The sequence below is a fragment of the Malania oleifera genome, chromosome 6 (genome assembly GCF_029873635.1).
Source record: "Malania oleifera isolate guangnan ecotype guangnan chromosome 6, ASM2987363v1, whole genome shotgun sequence".
In the NCBI taxonomy this organism is placed as follows: domain Eukaryota; kingdom Viridiplantae; phylum Streptophyta; class Magnoliopsida; order Santalales; family Ximeniaceae; genus Malania; species Malania oleifera.
In genome coordinates, this window is record NC_080422.1 from 6,031,529 (window position 1) to 6,053,975 (window position 22,447).

A 22,447-nucleotide genomic window follows, 5' to 3' on the forward strand; every position below is an offset into this window, starting at 1 on the left:
CTTTTATTTTTAAGATTAAAAATAGTTACAAAAAATGATAACTTATTTTTTTATTTTCAAAAAAATAAAATTATATAAGGTAGTAGGCCATTTCATATGTATGCATGATACCCAAGTAGCCTCTCTCTCTCTCTCTCTATGAATCGCAGACGAGGGAGTGAGAGAGTGAGAGTGAGGGTGAGAGTGAGAGTGAGAGTGAGAGACGACGATAGACGGCTAGCAGGCTAGCAGTAGCAATAGTAGGGGGCGGGGGAATCGCAGTCCGCAGACGAGAGAGTGAGACTGTGAGAGTGAGAGACGACGCTGGACGCAGGCCGCAAGGACAGAGAGAAGAAGAGAAATGAGGAACTGGAGTATGGACGGCGGAGTGAAAGTGATTCGAGTCCCTAAATCCCTACCTATAATGTGTCTTTACACTACTACGTATATAATTGATTTGCAAGTTGAAACAGATGATGATATATGTGTACATATATAACACTACTTTTTTTTTTCAATGTATAGTTAATATTATTAATGATGATCATGATCAAGTGGTGGAATGTCCTTCACTTGTGGATCAATTCAATATGCCAACCTCACGGGGATTATAGTTGGTTACACCCACACTCCATCCCCCCAGTAGCCACGCAGCAGTACAACACGCTGAATCTGCCTCTCTGTCTCTCCGTCTATCGTCGTCTCTCACTCTCGCATCTCGAATCTAATCTTAGGCTCAGCTAGGTCTCTCTTCGTCCGATCGTCTCTTTCACTTCGACTCTGCCTCTCTCAAGATCTCAGTCTCTCTGGAACTTAGCATTCGAGCTGCACCAGCAGGTCCAATACCGTCAAACTGTAAAGGTTATTATTATTTTTTATATTAGTTAAAAACCAAAAAATCGTAACCAAACCGCCAAATTTTTGGTTCGGAAGAGCAAATTCGGTCCAGTTTTGGTTTTGGTTTCGGTTCGAAAATTTCAAAATCGACATTTTCGGTTCTACCAAAACCGAACCGCACCAAACCTACATGACTCACTAAACCCTTCTTCAACCTCTGCACCGCCTCCGAAACAAACTCTCATTCATCATCTTCTCATCAATCTGCCTGCGCTTGTATCACCGCATGACACTTTCAATTGCTCTCCCTTGGGTCACTTGCATTCTCTTTCCCACCCTCTCGCTTCTGTCTCTTCATGCGATGTGGTTCTATGCTGCACTTCAATTTTCTTCACCTGGGTCACTTCGATTTCAATGGTTTCTCAACTTTCGTCATCTGGGTTCATAGCATTTTTCGCTCTTCTTTCGGTGCCAACTATGTTGACAATCACCCCCAAATGTCCACTGCCCTGTTTATGAATTCGCTAGTCAGAACGATGAAGGCGGCGAGGCCTAGTCCACATTCCCTCTTCTCCAGAACGAGAAGAAAACACTCGACTTTCCCTCTTCCTCTAGACCCTCCCCCTGCACCTGCCGATGATCACATAACCCTTTGCCTCTCCTTGACCGAGCAGCTTCTTCAGCGCCGCTTATTATCATCCGCTCAGCAAGTGATTCAACGGATCATTGCGCAAAGTTCTTCAATTGCCGACCTAGTCTCCGCCGTTGATTTTGCTGCCTTCCGAGGAATGGAACTTGATATGTGTAGTTACGAATTCCTTATTCGGAAATTTACGAGTTCTGGTCAACCCCAATTGGCTGAGGCTATTTATTATGATGTCGTTATTGGTAGAGGTATTGATCCAAGCTCGTCTTTGTTGAACTCTATGGTGATTTGCTTTTGTTGTCTGGGAAATTTGGATAAAGCGAGGACCCATTTTGATAGGATTCTTGCTGCAAATTCTGCCCCATGTATTACTGCGTGCAATTTGCTTCTCCGAGAGCTATGTTCCCGAGACAGAGTTTTGGAGGCATTTGATTACTTTATTAAAATTGACGAGGCTGGTGGTATTGTGGGTTTTTGGTGTTTCAATATGTTGATTGACGAGTTTTGCTTTAGAAGGCACTTGGATGAAGCACTTCAAGTGTTTGATATAATGTCCATGAGAACTGGATCTCCTTGCACTGCTGGCCCATACAAATCACTAGTTTATGGGCTGTGTAAAGGAGGGCGTGTTTTGGAGGCAGAATATCTATGTAGAGATATGGAGTCTCACGGTCTCTTCATAGACAAGATCATGTACACTTCTCTTATACGGGAATATTGCAAGAACAAGAAGATGAAAATGGCGATGCGGCTTTTCTTTAGAATGCTTAAGATGGGTTGTGATCCAGATGTTTATACTTACAATACGTTAATTCATGGGTTTTTTAGGTTGGGCTTGGTTGATATGGGATGGGTTTTACACAACCAGATGGTGGAGAGGGGGATGCGGCCTAATGTGGTAACTTATCACCTTTTGATTAGTGAATATTGTAGGGAACATAAAGTTGACTGTGCTTTGACACTTTTCAATAGCATAAATGATTCTGGTTTAGCTCCCACTGTGCGTTTTTATACAGTTTTGATTGCTGCGCTTTTTAAGGAGAATAGATTAATGGAAGTGGAAGTATTGTGCCAAAAAATGCTGGATAGTGGAGTTATTCCTGACCATGTATTGTATTTTACCCTTATGATGGCGTGCCCGAAAGGGAATGAGCTTCAACTTGCTCTCACGGTGTTGCAGGATGTTGCTAGGAATGGCTGTGGCTTAGACCCTTCCCCGTGTTTAAGCTCTGTTACTTCAAATATTAAAAGGGATTTGGTGCAAGAAATTGAGTGTCTTCTTGGGGAAATTCTGAGAAGCAACTTCGATTTAGCTAATGTGGCTTTCAGTATTTTTATTTGTGCATTGTGTGCTGCTGGAAAAACTGATGCTGCTTTACTTTGCATGGAAAAGATGATGACACTTGGATGTAGGCCTTCTCTTTCCACTTACAACTCCTTCATCAAGTGTCTTTGTCAGGAGGGGCGTCTTGAGGATGCTAAGTCCCTAATTGTCCGAATGCAAGATCAAGGTGTGGTTTCAAATGTAGCAACTTATTTGGTAATTGTACATGAACTCTGTAAGCAGGGAGACTTGGCTTCTGCCTTTGATATCTTGGACCAAATGGATGAGAGTAGATTGAAACCCCATGTTGCTATTTATGACACAATTATTGGTCATCTAAGCAGAGCGAAAAGAATTTTGGAGGCAGAAAATGTGTTCAAGCGGATGCTTGAGACTGGTGTCCATCCCGATGAGACGATTTATGTCACCATGATTAATGGTTATTCCAAGAATGGGAGAGCCATTGAAGCCCATGAACTGTTTGAAAAAATGATAGAGCATGGCATTGAGTCAACATGCCGTGCTTACACTGCATTGATAAATGGATTAGTCAAGAAAAACATGATCAGGAAGGGGTGCTTTTATCTTGATAGAATGCTAGCAAATGGTTTTGTGCCAAATACCGTGCTTTATACTGCTCTTATTAAGCAGTTTTTGTGGAAAGGGGAGTTTGAATTTGCATTGAGATTGGTTGATTTGATGGAAATTTGTGAGATTGAACGTGACATGATTACAAACGTTGTGTTGGTCACTGGTGCTGGGCGAAATATCCCTTCTAGAGAAATAAAATGGCAATTTGTTAATAGAATATCTGAAAGGGAAAGAGAAATACTGCTCTGTTTGCTCAGACAAAAAACTCTTATGCCAAAGGGAAATAATTTAAGATTTTTGACTATGTCTTCTGAAGCAATAGAATGTGTTGCATTGAAGCTTATCCAGAAAATTAATGACACAACATTTGTGCCAAACTTGCACCTTTATAATGCCACTATCTTTGGACTATGCAGGGCAGATAAGATCCAGGATGCATATGCTTATGTCAAATTGAAGCAAAGCGATGGTCTACATCCCAATCAGGTTACTTTAACCATTCTTATGAATGGTCATATAAGAAAAAATGAGATGGATCATGCTATAAAGTTGTTCAATAAGATGAATGCAGATGGTTGTGCTCCAGATAGAATTGCATACAACACTTTAATAAGTGGCCTTTGCAAGTCTGGAAGGCTATTGGATGCTTTATCACTCTCGCAAACAATGTACAAGAGAGGGCTTTTTCCTAGTATGTTTTCATATGAAAATTTACTCAATTGCCTTTGTGCACGTGGTTTGAGCATTCAAGCCTTCAAGTTATTTGAAGAAATGCTGGACCATGATTATGTACCATGTCGGTATAACCGTAACCTGTTGCTTTTTACCCTTTGCAAAGAAAGCAAATTGCATGAAGCTTATACAGCACTTGATATAATGCTGAAGAGAGGAAAATCCCCAGATGAGGTAACTAGGAGGCTGTTCGTAGAAGCATGTCATAGACAAAGAGAACTTTCTTAGCTTTGATTGTTGATGATTATATCTCTGTGCTTGACAGACACCAATTCTTCCTGAGGTTGCTTAGTTGGATTTACCCGTGGTAGCCCTTTATTTTTCAAATCATCCAACTTTGTTTTTCTATTCCTGTTGTTGTTCCAAAGGCAGGTGTTTGTGGCTAATTCTTTGGGTACCTTTTTTAGGGAATGATAGAGCTTGTGCTTCCTTTACTGGCTGTTTCCCAAAAGAAGTTCTCTGTATGCAGCAGACAGCCATCAGGTAGTTTCCAATCTATAATGGAACTTGTTTGTTTTTTTGTTTATTGTTTTTTTTTTTTTTAACAAAAAAATGCTGTAGGTATGATAATAGAAAAACAGGCAGCCTGCTCCTATGAAAGTTGGTTTTGGGGAGGGGGTCAGATGTACATAGCACTACCCTTGTGTGAGGAGAGGCTGTTTTCAGTCTGAACACAGGATGCCTTGGTCAAAATGGAGCGATCCTATTGCACACCTAGAGTAAAAGATAAATGAGATTTTTTGTTGATCAATAATTGAATTTAAACTAATCTCAGATCAACTAAGTCTTGATCTCAGCATTTTTTTTGGCATGGGAGATCTAAATATGAATAAAAAAAGGGCGTCCCTGGAGGTTTATTTAAATTCATGGTATACGAATAATGCTTCTTTAGTGATAATGTGTTTCCATGATTGTAGTATGTGGAAACTTTTTATTCTTCTCAATTTATTTTTTGAGAAGATATGGTAGAGATCATGGTTACATGTTTGGAAGTTTTTGCCTTTTCAGGGAGGCCCACTAGGTTGTGGGCTGGTTTAGTTTATGTGGCTTGGAATTATGTGAGACTGGAAATGATTGGATTGTTGGAAATTTACTGTGAATCTTATGAACTGAGTCAGAGAGTGACTGGTAAACACTGAATTCAGGCTGAATTTCAAGGTTGTTGCCCCCTCCCCCCTCTTTTTTTCCTTTGGGTACTACTAAATTTAAGAGACCAAAAAAAAAAAGAAGTAAAAAAGCAATAATGGATTCAAATGAGGAAAAAACAATGCATTATAGATCTAAACGCGCATCTTATCAAGTTTTTGGGATATTGGCAGGACCATTCATTTGGGTTTAAGGCTTAGTTGAGTTGAGCTGGATGCATGTCACTTCCTATTGTGTTGTCAAGGCCATCTAGCTGGGATCATGTCTAAGTTGACTTGAACTTTGCGTGTGTCTACACACTGACCACCTCCCATTAACCCCCAAAACTGCCATTATTGCATAAAATTTTTGTAGATGAATGAAGTAATTAATTGTGGTCTAGAAATTGGCTAATGTGCTTGATAAATACTGACACGCTCAACAGCATCTGCTTTTGTGTTGTTGTTATGTGGTTCACATGGATTGGTGGTTCCAAAAGCCATGAAGACTACTAATGATGTAAATTATGAGTGCAAACAACGACGCTGATAAGAGGTGCATGCAAGCACCATGGTGCTCCCATTAACAAGGAGCCCAAAGGTAACAAAGGAGGGCAAATTGCTTAATCTCCTCCTAGCGTCTGTCAACCTTCTCTCTCTCTATTGTCTCCCTTGATTAGTCCATGGCCAAACTCTTTTGCCTTCTCCCTAGCTTTCTCTCTCCTCGTTGGTCTCTATCTTAGTCATGAAAAATTTAACCCTCCTTTTCCTCCATTTCTGAGTCTTTCTCTTCTTGCTATCTCTTTTCTTTTCCTCGATATGCATCCCAATCATTTACCAGGTTTCATTGGAAACTGTGTTTAGGATGCGGCCATACTCTCTCCAGACTCTTTCTCTCTACACGCTACACTCTACACTTCACCTTCTCTTCTCCCTTCGGCCTCCCACAATTCCACTCCACACTTCTTCAGCATTCGCAGATCGCTACGCAGCCTTTGTCTTGCGCGACCACGAAGATAGGGCGCAATGCTGCTCGAAGGCGAACTCCCTGGCTGACTACCCTTAGTACTTCCCTTCGTTGTCTCCCTTCGCTATCAATAATGGAGGTTCTCTGCTCGTGGTTTGTTTTGAATTGGAGAACCCTTTCGACCTCGACTCCCCTCTCGCTCGAACGCAACTCCTCTCTCGCTGGATCTTGATTCCTCTCCTGCTCGACCTCGACTCCCCTCTCACTCGAGCAATCCTCTCCTTATTTTTCTTGCTGCAAGCCTTAGTCCTCTCCTTATACTCTTTGGTGTTGTTCGTCACGTTTGGCCACCACTCCCCTCACGGTCGAGTAGTTATCTCCCTTCCATAAACCTAGTTCGAGCAGTCCTTTGTCTTTGTCTCATTCTAGGCCTTCCTTTTTGACCTTTCTCTTTGGTTTTTTGGTGCTCGCTTGCTTCCCACTAGTCAACTTTGTGACTGGTTCGCAAGTTTCTCATTACTCCTTAGTTTTGCAAGCTCTTGTAAGAATAAGATAGGATAATGCTGCAGTCCTGAAAATGTTTCAAGGCACATTACAATGTCGTTTTCCTTAAAACGTTATTTGTCCCCACCAGATTGGTGTGTATTGAGTCAGCAAATACGTTTCTAAGATACAATAAAACCTAGAATATGATTTGATATTAGTTTGCATTATACACAAATGAAAACTGATCACAAACACCCTTAGAATAATCTGAACAAATTTTCTAGAGTTCCATCTCTACAGAAAATAGAATTCAGATTTGAAAAAGATATAATTTGTGGAAGCTTTTTGTAAGAAAGAGAAGGAGAGAATGATGAATTTTCTATATGTTTCGTGGAGTTAATTCTGTCTTTAAATAGACAGAATTATGCATTTTCTTAAAGATTGCATCTGTTCAAATCGCGAAGCAGATTCGACTTGGTCACACCAGGCGTCAAACTAGTCGCACTAGGTGTCGACCTGGTTGCACCAGACATTGACCTGGTCGAGACTCTTAGAAATTCATGTTCAGTTGATGGTACTGTCGACCAGGTCGCACCTGGTCTTCTGATTGTGCCCCTTGGTCGCACCACTTGATCTTAAAAAATATTAGATTAAGTTTAGTGAAAATGGGGAAGGCTAGTTTTGTGCTTGTCTCAAAGTTGAAAGGAATACAAGAAAAGCTAAGGATATGGAACAGAAACACCTTTGGTAATGTCCAAGTGAAGAAGATTGTTATCCTTAATGACATCAAAGAGATTGATGAGCAAGAATTAATCCAAGGTCTTAATGATGAACATAGAGCCAAAATAGCTATGCTTAAGAAGGAATTAAATGAGGTTATTAATCTAGAAGAGATATCTTGGAGGTAGAAATCCAGAGCTTTGTGGCTCAAAAAGGGGACTGTAATACAAAATTATTTGATCGGATAGCAAACGCTCACCACAGAAGTAACACCTTATGTAGCATTGAAATTGGGGAAATCACCTTAACTAGGGAAGAGGATTTTAGGAAAGGTATTTGTGATTTTTATAAAGACCTCTACTCTAAACTCGAGGCTTGAAGACCTACACTGGATGGCATAAATTTGAGATCTCTCAATTCTTTCACTGCAGGGTGGCTTGAGAGAGCTTTTAAAGAAGCATAAGTCCTCCAAACTATTAAAAATTGCAATGGAGATAGAGCGCCTATACCGGATGGTTTCTCATTGGCTTTCTTTCAGACTAACTGGAGTCTCCTCTAACATGACTTGTTAAACGTGTTTGAGGAGTTCCATAAATCAAGAAAATTCATTAGTTGAATAAATATCACCTTTGTCACTTTTGTTCCAGAGAAAGTTGGGGCTGCTATCATCAAGGATTTTTGCTCCATTAGCTTGATGGGGAAGCATTTATAAAATCATTACCAAGGCACTTGCTGAGAGGTTAAAAAAAGCAATACCTAAAGTCTTTGATTGATATAAACAATGCTTTTGCGGTTGGAAGACAAATTATGGATGCTGCGCTTATTGCTAATGAAGTGGTGGATGCCTATCTGAAGGAGGGAAAAAGGGGAATAGTGTGCAAACTGGATATGGAGAAAGCATTCGATCATGTCAACTGGAACTTCCTTCTTTATCTCCTTATGTAAATGGGCTCTAGGGAGCTTTGGTGTAGTTGGATTGCTCAATGCATCAAAACCCCAAGCTTCTCATTGCTCATAAATGGCTACCCTTTGATTCCTTTTGCTCCTTGAGAGGCTTGAGACAAAGAGATCCCTTCTCTTTTTTGTTTATTTTAGTCATGGAGATGCTTAGGCACATGCTGATGAAATCTACTAAAGGAGGGATATTTAGGGGTCTCAAGTTGGGCATAAATGGAAGTCTTACTAAAGTTTCTCATTTTCTTTTCGCAAACATAGTATTATTTTTGGTGAAGATTATACCCTTTATATCCTCAACCTCTTATGCATTTTGTTAGGGTTTGAGGTCATCTTAGGCCTAAAAGTGAACCTTGGCAAAAGTGAGCTTATTCCAATTAAGGAGAACACAAGGGGACTTTCCCTATTGGTTTTTTTGTGCAAGATGGGAACCTTTCCCACCTTGGTGTCCCCCTCAAAGCCAAATCCAAAGATAAAGGATTCTAGGGCTCTATTATTGAAAAGTTTGAAAGGAGATTGGCAGGATGGAAAAGAAATTTCTTATCAAAAGGAGGCAGATTCACTCTTATCAAGAGAACTTTGACGAATCTTCCAATTTACTTCATCTCTCCTTCCCCTATCGGCCTCAGTAGCTAGGTGGTTGGGGGGAATTTAGAGAAGATATCTTTGGGGAAGCTCAAGGGAGGAGTTTAAATATCACCTTTTAGATGGGGAGTGGTCAAGCAACCCATTTGTTCGAGAGATTTGGGGTTGAAATCCCCCCTCACTTTCAATTAAGCTCTCCTTGGGAAGCAGTTATGGAGGTTCAAGAAGGAGAAACACAATGATTGGACAACTCACAATAGAAGAGGTCTCTATGTGAGTATGGAAATTCATCAGGAAAAGATGGGATGATTTTTTTCCAATTTGTGACATTTCAAGTGGGGAATGGAGTCAATTTTTACTTTTAGCATGATGTGTGGTGTGAGAAGTGAGAACCGTAATCTTAGAGCTGCATTTCCTTCCATCAATAGCTTGACTAGTGACAGAAATGCCCTTATCAGTCATCATCTCCGAATTACTCATCAGGAAATTTTCTAGGACAGGCCTTCTACAAGGAACATGGCAGATTGGGAACTTCACACACTCTGATTTCTACAGATTTCTTTACAAATTTCTGTCACCAACACATCCCCAACGAGCCAAAATAGGCTTTGGACAAAAATGGCGTTTTCACTGTTAAATCTTTATCTAGGAATCTCTCACAATTGGGAACAAAGTGCAGTAACTCCCCTTGGATTCACATTTGGAGAACAGCAGCCCCTTCAAAGATTGCCTTTTTGCTTGGGAGTCTGTAAATGGAAATATTTTAACCCTCGACAACCTGCAGAAAAGAGGGCTTACAGTCACAAATTGGTGTTTTCTCTGTATGGCTGATGCAAAATCAGTCAGCCATATTCTTCTCCACTGCCCCTGGACAAGAAACTTGTGGAATTTGGCTCTTTCCTTGGCTGGGCAGCAGTGGGTTAAGGCAGATTCAGTTGGAGGGGATATTTGGGCTTTGAAAGGCATCGGATCCACAAAGGAGAAGCGAAAGGCTTTGAACCTCATCCCTCTCGCCATCTTTTGGTGTGCTTGGAAAGAAAGAAATAAGAGACCTTCAAAGATTAATCTACGAGGCTTCTGACCTGCAAAGCCCAATGGAGTACTGCTGTCTTCAGCTGGCTTAGTGGGAAATTTGTTAATGATCATTTTGTTGCCCTTGATGTTTGCTGACACTCTTTAGAATGGTTGATGTTTTGTACCACGGCTTGGCATCCCCTTGATGCCTTGCTAATATATTTCTTTTTGCTGATAAAAAAAAATGGAAACTGTATTTAAAATTATTTTGTTCCAATTTCCTGTTATTTGTTAAAATTTCCTGAAATCACCATTTCCCTTCTCCCAAGTTTTTAGCCTGATTTTTTAAATGTGTCATGCATCTGTGTTTTCAGAAACCTTTTTCCCCTTCTTCTCAAGAGCTTCTTAGTCTCCCTGTCCATAGATGCTTGCAACACTCAATAGATGCTTGTGCCAACAATTAATTTCCCATTAGATGCTTGCTACATTATATTCTGGCAATGAATTTATATGATTCTTCTTTCTTTTGTCTCATTCATTTTGTTCTTTGCTTTCTTTTTTTTTTTGGCTCCCTCTAAGCAACATTTGTATTGTTTTTTGCAGCATTTGATACGTATTTCCTCACAAGATCAGCTTTATGCTGTCTTCATGTACAGCATTGAACTTCAGAAAAGTTCCACTATACAATTTGGTACTTTCTCTTTCCCCTTCCCTTTCTCTCTGCATTTGATCTTTATACATTTAACCCAGAAAAAAAAATTTAGATTTTGTAATCCTGTAGCTTCTCAAGTAGATTATAGTTGGCTGTGTTTTAATCTATGGATTATAAAGTGATGCATTTAGAATTTTGGTTGAAATGTTCACAGATTGTACTAGATTATATAGGAAAGTCACCCATTTTTTCAACATTTAAGTTACTCATAATCCTATCTCAAGCAATCGGCTATTTTTATTTTATTTTATAAATCAACGTATAATTTGGTTAGATCTATTTTCCTCTTCTGTTTCATCCTGTTTGATTTTAAACTTGAAAATTGGCAATTCACTGGAAGTGAAATGCTTTAAGAAGAGACTATGTATTCTGTTAAGTCTTAAAGGTTTGTTCTATTGTAAAGATCTCCAATGATTTTCTTTTTTTTAAAAGTTGGTAATATATGTTTTCTGCAGCCTATTTATTGAATTTTTGCTGATGTTACAATCGTTGTGTTCCTCCTAAACATTAGTAGCAAGTATTTTATTTTATTTTTTTCATGGCAAAAGAAAATTTATTAAGAAAGAGAATGTACAATCATATTGAGGATACTGCATGCTCAAATAAATAAATAAATAAAAGGAAAAAAATGAAAGCAAAACAAAAGAAACTGCTAATATCAACCCAGAAACCCGCTCTTCAATCCCTTCCCGTCATAGTTCACTGAATACTTCAAATTGGCTTTTACCTTTGATTTTCCAGCTGTCAAGCCTAACTTCATTTCCTCCTTGATCAGAGAAGTTGAGGTCCAATTCATCCAACAAACACTGTGTTTCAATGTCTTTTCTAGAGATTTCTTGGACTGGAGTAGGTAGAATTCCATCCTTAACCTTTTGTTCAACTTTATTAACCTCATCATCAAACATATTAATTCCCTTCAAAAAATTCGAAAGGAGGCGGCAAATAAGATAAATCCCCTAGGCGATCAATGGAAGAATCATAGGAACATCCATACTGCTCCTGAATATGATCCAAAAGTAATCCTTTTTTGCATTCAAAATCGCTACTCCCTGCATTATCCTCATCCGTAACATCTCCCCAACTCATACTATTCTTGCACCATTTGGCCGTCTCATCAACTCTCTCCTCCACAATACTTTGAACACCTTTGGAGTCTCTCTTGATAATTTTATGTGTTTTTTCACCTGACAAGTCTCGCATTTCTCCATTAAGTTTCCTCCCTTCAACACCAGTTTACAATACTTAGTGGCAAGTATTTTATTCAAATTTGGTTGTTGAAATTTTGCTTTGGTTATTTCTGATTTTTGTGGTTGGGTGCCATTTGCAGCATTAATGATTGAAATACAATTGATTTTACTTGTAATGAAATTCTTCTTAGAAGATTTACCATCTTCAGTTTTATGTGCCAGTGACAATCTAGTAAACCTATTTGCCTGCAAAGTGTACTTTTTGACAATTGTGTCTTATTTTTATCGACATTTATTGGGTTGCTAGTTCGGCATCCCTTCTGCCTGTGGTTAGATGTTGCTGTTTGCCTGAAATGTCCTTCAAAGAATTTAATTTCAGACTTAAATGCTGAATGAGAATGTACTGCATTGAAGTTAATTTACGTTTTCCAGAAACTCTTCAGTTTTCTAGTTTACTATTATTAGTGTTTGCTATTGTTAGCTGTTTTTAGGAAGTTGTATTTCAATCAATGAATTTGTGAGTCTCAATGTAATAGTATAAGTCTGTGATTAAAGTGAAATGAAAAGGCAGAACCATAAAATCAATCCGTTAACAATTGGGTTCAGGTTTCTCAAGAATTTCCTCTGTTTTTCTCTGCTTGCTTCTTTGTTTAAAACCAACAATTGGTATCAGAGCACCCAGGTTCATATGAGGGTCGAAAACGGCTACCTTTGGAGCAACAACATCAGTTCCTATTTTCAGTAGTGAAAACTACAATTATTGGAGCATTTAAATGAAGACCCTTTTCCTATCTCAAGATCTATGGGATGTTGTGGGAAAAGGAGTGACAATACCAGCAAAAGGAGTCTCAGATTCAACTCAAAGCAAGCAAGAAAGCACCAAGGATGCAAGAGCTTTATTCATCCTACAGCAGGCGGTCTCTGAATCAATCTTTCCAAGATTGATGAGGTCTAATACTTCAAAGGGAGCATGGGAGATTCTGCGGTCAGAATTTCAAGGAAATGCTAAGGTAAAACTCATCAAACTTCAAAGTTTAAGGAGAGAGTTTGAAAATTTAAAAATGAAAGACTGAAGAAATAAAAGAGTATTGTTCTAGATTAATAGAAATTGTCAATCAAATGCGTGCTCATGGTGAAGAGTTGACTGATCAAAGGATGGTTCAAAAAATTTTGATTAGCTTACCCAAGAAGTATGATCATATGGTAGCAGCCATTGAAGAGTCTAAAGACCTGCAAACACTTTCAGTTACTGAATTAATGGGATCTCTCCAAGCCCTTGAACAAAGATTGGCTAGAAGGAATGATGGTTCCTTGGAGCATGCATTTCAATCTAAAGTGAATCTGAAAAACAGAAAAGTAAAAGATTACAAAAAGAAGCCTCAAAAGGATTACAAGAATTCTGATCATGTTCAAAAAGAAAGCAAGATGAAAGGTAAGATGGGTGAATTTCCTCCCTGTGGTATCTACAAGAAGACAAACCACTTAGAAAAAAAATTGTTATCATGCCGGGAAGCCACAATGTTGGAATTGTAAAAAATTTGGGCACATAAAAAAGGATTGCAGATATAAGAACAATCAGCAAGCAAATTATTCAGAAGAAAAAGAGGAAAATTTCTTTGCATGTCAAGCACTCAACTGAGATAAACTCTGGTTTATAGACAGTGGATGTAGCAATCATATGGCATCTGATGAAGCTATTTGTTCCAGTTTGGATACTTCTGTCAAAGCAAAGGTAAAGATGGGAAATGGTACCTTGTTGAAGCTAAAGTCAAAGGGACAGTGGCCATCTCTACCAAGAAAGGTACTAAGTTTATCAAAGATGTGTTGTTAGTTCCTTCTCTTGATCAAAACTTATTGTGTAGGCCAAATGATGGAAAATGGTTACTCCTTGAGTTTTGAAAATAGCTTATGCAGATTTTATGATGAGAAAAATAAGGTGGAGCTAGCTGAAATAAAAATGGGGAGAAGTAGGAACTTTCCTATTCAATGGAATTTTCCTAAAGCCATGGTGGCAACTGTGGATGAAACCAGATTGTGGCATCAAAGATTTGGCCACTACAATCTTAACTCACTGAGATTAATGCATCAAAAGGAAATGATAACAGACCTACCTCTCTTAGAAAAGGAGACACCAGTCTGAAGGATGCATGGTTGGAAAACAGCATAAACATCCATTTCCATCAGAGAGCAGCTGGAGAGCCAAGGAAAAGCTGCAACTAGTCCATACTGATGTATGTGGACCAATGTGGACTTCAACTCACAATCACAGCAGGTATTTCATTCTTTTCATAGATGATTTTACTAGAATGATTTTTGTTTATTTCCTTTGAGAAAAATCTGGAGTCTTTGGAACCTTTAAGAAGGTCAAACTGTTAGTTGAAAAACAGTCAGGCTATAAGATTAAAACAATAAGAAGTGATCAAGGCAGTGAGTATAACTCAAGATAATTTAAAAAAAATTGTGAATCGGAAGGCATAGAACATCAGTTGTCTGTGGCATACTTACCTCAACAGAATGGAGTATCTGAGAGAAAAAATACAACTGTAATGGAAATGGCTAGAAGCATGTTGCATGAGAAGAAGCTACCCAAGGAATTTTGGGGTGAAGCAGTAAACACTGCTGTGTTTCTACTGAATAGATTACCAACTAAAGCTGTGGAGAAACAGACTCCTTATGAAGCTTGGAGTGGAATAAAACCCTCTGCAAGTTTCTTAAGGGTGTTTGGGTGTATATTTTATGTTCGATTCCATCCCAGAAAAGAACCAAGCTAGAGGAGAAAGCTGAAAAGGGTGTATTTGTGGGTTATAGTTCAGTTTCAAAGGGTTTTCGAACTTACAATTTGGAAACTAGAAAACTGATTGTTAGAAGAGATGTAAAGTTCAATGAAGATGCATTTTGGGACTGGGAAGTTGAGAAGGTTGTTCAACAAAGTGTCGAGATATCAGTTCAACCATTAACTGAGATAGAAGAAGAGGAAGCTGAAACTGAAGCAAGTAATACTCAGCAAACTCACACAGAAAGTCCTAGAGCTACTCGAGTGTTTCCTGATGACAGTGAGGAAGAGTCAAGTCTTGAATCACCAATAAGAAGAACAAGAATTCTTAGTGAAGTCTATGAGCATTGTAATTATGCTACACTTGAACCAAACAGTTTTGCAGCAGCTTCAAAGGAGGAAGCCTGGCAGAAAGCTATGAGAGAAGAAATCAGAATGATTGAGAAAAATGAAACCTTGGAGTTGGTTTCTTTACCTGCAAACATGGTCTTAAATTTCCACGAAATTTTCGATTTCTGTCACCCTCGAAATCAAAATGGTTGTCGATTTCCGTCTTGCATAATTTCCGTCGAAATCTCAACGAATCATCCGAAATTTATAGAAATCTCAAAATTTTTAGCGAAACTTGTCAAAACTTTAACTATTCGATGAAATTTTATCAGAATTCAAATGAGAAATTTAGGAGTGAAGTGAAATTTCTATCATAATTTATTTTATTTTATTACAAGTGCTTTTGAAATTGTATGAAAAAATAAACTTACAGTAACAGTCTATTTAACCATTCATGTCTATATTATCATTATTTGTACAATAAATAATATTTAAATGATTTATGAATTTCATTTGTATTAACTGAATATATTTAATGTACATTATCTTACAAATATGTTTGATACACATTCTATTTTACAACTTTTCCACCTCATACAAAACATAGATGTATTTAATTTGTAATATATTAGTCCTAAAACTTATATTATTATGTTTGTTAACCATTTCTAAAGTTTCACAAAGAATTCCATGCTTTATTACAAATTTCCGTTATTTTTTCAAATCGAAATTGAAATCAACATCGAAATCGAAATTTCCGTCAAAATTTCTGTAGTTTTGGAGCTTCAAAATTTAAGTCGAAATCGAAATTTAAGACCTTGCCTGCAAATAAAGATGTTATTGGAGTAAAATGGATTTATAAGACTAAACTAAATCCTGATGGCTCTATCTTGAACCATAAAGCAAGGTTGGTTGTTAAGGGGTATGTGCAGCAACATGGAATAGATTACAATGAAACTTTTGCTCCTGTTGCAAGGATGGACACCATTAGAGCTTTGGTTTCACTTGCTGCTCAAAAAGGTTGGAAAGTTATGCAATTAGATGTGAAGTCAGCCTTCCTAAATGGGGTGTGTTGGAAGAAGAGGTCTTTGTGGATCAACCCAAGGGGTTTGAAAAGGAAGAAGGCAAAGTCTATAAACTGAAAAAGGCTTTGTATGGATTAAAACAGGCACCAAGGGCCTGGTATGGGAGAATTGATCAATATTTCTTTGAGCAAGGCTTCAAGAGGAGGAAAAGTGAGCCTACACTGTACATAAAGTCTCAAGACAGTGGTGATCTAGTCATTGTATCCCTTTATGTAGATGATATGGTTTTTACAGGAAGTAACATTGAAATGATTGAAAAATTTAAAAGGGACATGATGGCAAGTTTTGAGATGATTGACTTAGGAAATATGCATTATTTCCTAGGCATGGAAGTGAGTCAAGAGGCTGAGGGAATTTTCTGTTCTCAGAGGAAGTACACTGGAGATCTTTTAAGAAGATTCAACATGGCAGGTTGCAAATCAGTGGCTATTCCATTAATTCCTAATGAGAAATTGAAAAAGGATGATGGTGGAAAGAAAGTGGATGCATCGATCTATAGAAGTCTTGTGGGAAGCTTGTTGTATCTGTGTAATACCAGACCAGATATCCTGTATGCCACTAGTTTACTTTCAAGATTTATGCAATGTCCTAGTCAAATTCATCTTAGAACAGCCAAGAGAATTCTGAGGTATCTACAAGGAACTATCAGCTTTGTTATTTGGTATAAGAAAACATCAAATACAAAACTGGTGGGATTTACAGACAGTAATTGGGCAGGTTCATGTGATGATTTAAGGAGCACTTCAGGCTATTGTTTCAGCCTAGGATCTGCTTTGTTTTCCTGGAGTTTGAGAAAGCAAAGTAATGTGGCACAATCTACTGCTGAAGCCGACTTTGTAGCAGCTGCAGGTTGTGCTAACCAAGCCATTTGGTTGAGAAGGATACTTGAAGATAAGGGGGAAAAACAATTGGGATCTACTGAAGTTTTCTGTGATAATAAATCAGCTATAGCAATTGCCAAAAATCCTGTCCAGCATAGTAGAACTAAACATAGTGCAATCAAATATCATTTCTTGCGTGAAGTGGAATCGAATGGAGAAATTGCATTGAAGTTCTGCAAATCAGAGGAACAACTTGCTGATATATTTACAAAAGCACTCCCTCGTGACAAGTTTCAATTCTTCAGATCAATGCTTGGAGTTGCTGAAAAACAAATTAAGGAGGAGTATTGAAGTTAATTTATGTTTTCCAGAAACTCTTCAGTTTTCTAGTTTACTATTATTAGTGTTTGCTATTGTTAGCTGTTTTTGGGAAGTTGTATTTCAATCAATGAATTTGTGAGTCTCAATGTAATAGTATAAGTATGTGATTAAAGTGAAATGAAAAGGCATAAATATAAAATCAATCCTTGAACAATTGGGTTGAGGTTTCTCAAGAATTTCCTCTGTTTTTCTCTGCTTGCTTCTTTGTTTACAACCAACATACGGTCCCTAGTTTACATATGCTATTTGTATTTGTAGTGTTATTGTTATCTCTTTCCCTTATTTCCCTTTTTTCTTTTATTTAAATAAATCCTTGTGCTTTCATTAGGCTGTAAGCATGGGTAGTGCATATTCAGTGAGTGGATCTACTTTTTTTTTGCGTACACATGGCTGTGAACTAGAGCTACTATGGGGTTGGTCATTTATCTTAATGCAGCATCTTGTTTCACTATATTATTGTGATCTCACACTCTCTTTATATTTTCTTTTTGCTAATTTTTTCAACTGTCTTGAAAAGAATAGGCTTCATTTAAATTGTTAAGCTTGACTGAACATTTCCAATGCTATACCGTACATGGTCTTGCTATCAATAGGTGAAATTCTGCTTTGGTTAGCTATGGTTGTTTTGGTTCTGTACCATTTCCATTACTTAAAATTGGGTCTGAACTGAAAATAGTATCATGTTCACAATTATATTACTGATTTGGATTTTTTTTTGTTAAAACAGTGATTATGTGACATTATTTTTTTTTTTTCCAAACTGAAATGAATGGCAAATTTGGGGTAACAATTATGTTTTCAGTTTTGTTGTTACAACCACTCTTGCTTTTCTTCCGAAGTAAGAAATTTGGACACTGATGTTGAAAATCAACAAAAGGTTTCTGCAAGTTTATTCTGATTAGCTGATTTCAAGGGCTTGATTCCCATGGTAATTGCAAGGGACTTGCAGTTGACCCCCTGGAGCAGATCTAGGTGAAATTTGATCATTTTTGTATTGTTTGCTATATTATTCATTAATTTTTTAATTTCATTTCATTTCCAATATCTTCCACTATATGAATCAAATGTGGTTTTAAACCTCCTTTTCAAAAAATCCCATTGAATAGCAATGTTTTTATACTTATATTAATTTTTTTGTTTCCATATTTTTGGAGACATTAACATGTAATTTGTTTAAATACTGTGTGCTATGTAAATTAAAAGTTGCTTCTATCATAAGTTTTATATGGCCGAGTAATAATTGTTACTTCTTTGTGCATATAGCTTATTATACTTTAGATAATTAAGCAGTGCCTACTGCCCAGCAAAGAGCAATGCATGACAGAAGAAAATCAATCATCACAAAAAATTTTCAGAAGTGATGTGTGAAATTTCATCAATTGCCTAAATTAGTTTACTTTTTCATACTCAACAATTAAATCCCATAGAGCCTTAGCTGTTGAAATCCTTCTAGCATTAGGTAATGAAACAACAAATAACAATTAGTCAATCTCTTGGATGGATGGCTGATTGATTAGGTTGATCTGGTGGGCAGACGCTACGATGCTGGCGATAACGTGAAGTTCAATTTTCCAATGGCATTTACTACGACGATGCTTGCATGGAGTGTACTAGAATTCGGGCAGTTCAGGGGAACAGATCTGCAACATGCTATGGGGGCCATCAAGTGGGCAACCGATTGCTTCCTTAAGGCCACCAGCCACCCCGGTCAGGTCTACGTCCAAGTCGGCGAACCTTACAGTGACCACAACTGTTGGGAAAGGTGGGAGGACATGGACACCTTCCGCACCTCCTACTTTGTCAACCAGCAACGCCTTGGCTCTGAAGTCTCTGCTGAGATCGCCGCCGCTCTAGCTGCTCTTTCATGGTCTTCAAGCGCTACAATTCCACCTATGCTGCCTTGCTTCAAAAGAGGGTTGCCTCAGTATGTACTTGCTTAGGAATTCCATCAAATATGAAACTAAAACTTTAAGGATCAAATTATATTCTAATTAAGGATTTGTTTTGAAGTACATTAATTCAATAGAGCTTAAGGGACGTGTGGTGCAATTTATTTAAATAAATTACATATTATGACCACCGCAAGGAATTATATTTTTAATTGTATTATTATATTTTTGAGTCCGCAGATAAGTTCAGGGGTTCTTATAGTGATGGTAGTCTGCGTCCAGCAGTGTGCCCATTTTACTGTGATTTCAATGGCTACTGGGTATAATATTTATCTACACACACACACACACACACACACACACACATATATATATATATATATATAACAATGTAATTTGTATTTATTAAACTTATGAGAAGTACGTTCATGGTACAATGTGTGCATGCAGGATGAATTGGTTTGGGCAGCATTATGGTTGTACAGGACAACCAAAGTTCCATCCTATTGGAATTATGTCTTAGGGAACATCCATACATTGGAAAATCCAAATATTGTGAAAAATCTAAATGGCTGTGTAAGGGGATGGCAATGTAAAGTTCTTCGAACTCTAAGCGTTTGTGATAGAATTGTCAAGAGAGAGAGAGAGGCGTGCCAATAGAGCTTGAGGCTGCCCGAGAGAACACTAGAGGAACCCTTTATAATGTATCTGAGCTTGAGATGAGAATTGTGGAACTTGAGAAATTCATTCCACTTATAAAATTCCTGGAGAAAAGACCAATAGAGCTTGAGGTCTTCCAGAGGAACATTAAGTAATTGGAAGCCTTTGAGAATAGGTTGAAACAAATTGAGGGTATTATGCCATTTCTTACATCCCAAGGGGGAGAGCTAATAGAGTTTGAAGCCTCCCTATGGGAATTAACTGATGATTTCTATGTGCTTGCAGATAATGTCAAAGAATCTATTAGCACCATGAAAGAGGATTTGAAGGAGGTGGGTAATCTTCAAAACATAATGAATCAATTTCAGAATGACTTACGAGAGGTGAGTACTAAGCTAAATGCAGTGACCTAGATGTCTCGAAGGCCCATAACCGATACTTTTGCGGGAACTCGGATTAAGGTGCCAAAACCTAAATGTTTTAAGGGTGCTCGAGATGTAAAGGAGTTAGATAACTTTGTCTTGGATCTGGAACACTACTTAAAGTGCTCAAGAATTGACATAGAGGAGGACCGAGTTAATATTGCAAGAGTATATCTTACTGAGGATGCTAAATTATGGTGGAGAACCAAATGTGAAGAAATGCAAAACAATCGGTATACCATCAATACGTGGGAAGAGTTGAAACATGCCTTGAAAGAACAATTTTACCTGGGGAATACATAGTATATGGCACGTTGCAAGCTATTTGAATTATAGTAGACATGCTCGATAGGGAGGCATGTATGGGAGTTCCAAGCCCTAATGCTTGACATAAAGGATATGGAGGATTCTGACAAAGTCTTTCATTTCCTTCAAGGACTCAAATTGTCACGCCCCAACCCGCCACGTGGGCTCAGGGTGCTACTTTAGTCACGTTTGTGTACCTGATACCATATTTATTATAATAAATGCAGCGAAAATAATGAAACACTCTCCAAACATACATTACCAGAGTTATAAGTTTCTTTCATACATAAAAGGTTTCCATATATCCCTACTACAATTCATAATACAAAACAAAACCCGTCTCAGTCTTATATAACCATATTACATAATCAAGGCTTCAAACCCAACGTAAATACAATAGAGTTCCTATTGACACTTACAAAAATCTATCCAACTATCAACCTGCCCCGGAGCTCGCTAACCTCAACCTCGATATGGACTTGAAAAGATTATTTGTATATTGGGGTGAGACACTTCTTAGTAAAGATGATCAAGTTAATATCAGTGTGTGGGTAGCATGCATTTAGTCCTTACATAAAACATCCATTCTTCATTTAACCGAAAATAGTTACTTTACATTGTACGTACTTATACAGTCGGAAATACACGTTCATATTCCTGATATAAACAGTTTATTAATTACATAACATCATTTACATAAATCTACAGATATGCATAAAAGACAATCCCTAGGACTAAATGACATGTCTAAACCCCCGTGCTCGGGATTGTGCGACTCGAAGGCTGGACAAAGCCTGGGGTGATCAACCCAGACCAAGTCAAACATACATCTGCATCTAACTTTGACTATGTAGGCATCCGCAACTTGCTTGCGTGGTTCCGATTGTTCTACCACATCCTGAAAGTCTGGGCTTCCAAGGAAGATACACTCTCTACTAAGGCTAATTGGTTGAAACCACCCACACCACTCTCGCAGTACAGTGTGGGCACACACGACCACATAAAAAACCTCTACCAATGGTACCGTGCCCATAACATAAGGGTCTTTAAGGTTCCTAAAGCATATCATGCAATTTAAGTAATATAAAACCACATTTCAACTCATTTCATATAAAACCTGTCATAGTATAAAACTCGGCCCTTGCGGCCATCATATATATAACTCGGCACTCGCGGCTATCATATAAAGCTCGGCCCTTGTGGCCATCATACATAGAGCTCGGCCCTCGCGGCCATCATACATATAAAACTCCTTGCATTTTCACAAACAGTTCCAGTATTTCACAAACTTTCGTCATTTCGGTTATAAAATAATACATACATATCATTCACCTGTCACACAATTTCTCATATTTTAAAACATAGCCCGTAGGCAACCAAGAGAAAAATAGCATCGTCGGTTTAGAAGATAAACCAAACTTCCTACCGTTTGTTTTTACTGAAAATACTGTTGAGAATTTCACTTGTAAGCTTGTCCCACATTGGAAAATTAGAGTGGATGATGGGTGCTTATATATATGGTTGGACCCAAGACCCAATAGGTTTAAGCTTTTGGGTCAAGTTGGTGTTCACCCATGTGTATCAAATCCACCCATTGGCGCGTCCGGTGTTAACAAGTGGTATCAGAGCCGACGGTTCGTAACTCTAGGTAAGCGACATTATAAAAGTCGAGACATGAAGTTAATTCTCCTAACGTGCTAATAGTTGGAGGACCAAGTGTGTGACCGAGGCCAATAAGGATCATCTAGCCTTGGGATGGATCCGAATAGGGTCAAGACGTGGGAGGTAGGATTGGTTCGAAGGCACGTGGAATGCAATCCGAGGCACGTAAAACGTCAGTGGTAAGACCCACTTAAGCATCTATTGGGGAATTGAGTTTACTCCCAAAAGGGAGACGGTTTCCGTTCAAAGGGGAGCAGCTG

At 38.2% G+C, this 22,447-nt stretch overlaps 1 protein-coding gene across 2 annotated transcripts; it reads left to right on the plus strand.

The window, feature by feature from the left end:
• Positions 1-836: 836 nt before the first annotated feature.
• On the plus strand, positions 837-19,327 carry LOC131158373 (pentatricopeptide repeat-containing protein At5g62370-like). Of its 2 annotated transcripts, XM_058113209.1 has the most exons (5): positions 837-4,283; positions 4,375-4,416; positions 4,517-4,592; positions 10,563-10,650; positions 18,783-19,327. In XM_058113209.1, the coding sequence occupies exons 1-2, from the start codon at positions 1,173-1,175 to the stop codon at positions 4,399-4,401; spliced, it is 3,138 nt and encodes a 1,045-aa protein (XP_057969192.1). In that variant the 5' UTR covers positions 837-1,172; the 3' UTR covers positions 4,402-4,416; positions 4,517-4,592; positions 10,563-10,650; positions 18,783-19,327. The 2 variants fall into 2 exon arrangements, with proteins under 2 accessions (XP_057969192.1, XP_057969191.1); XM_058113208.1 differs by having other exon boundaries at positions 837-4,416.
• The last annotated feature ends 3,120 nt before the right edge of the window (positions 19,328-22,447 follow it).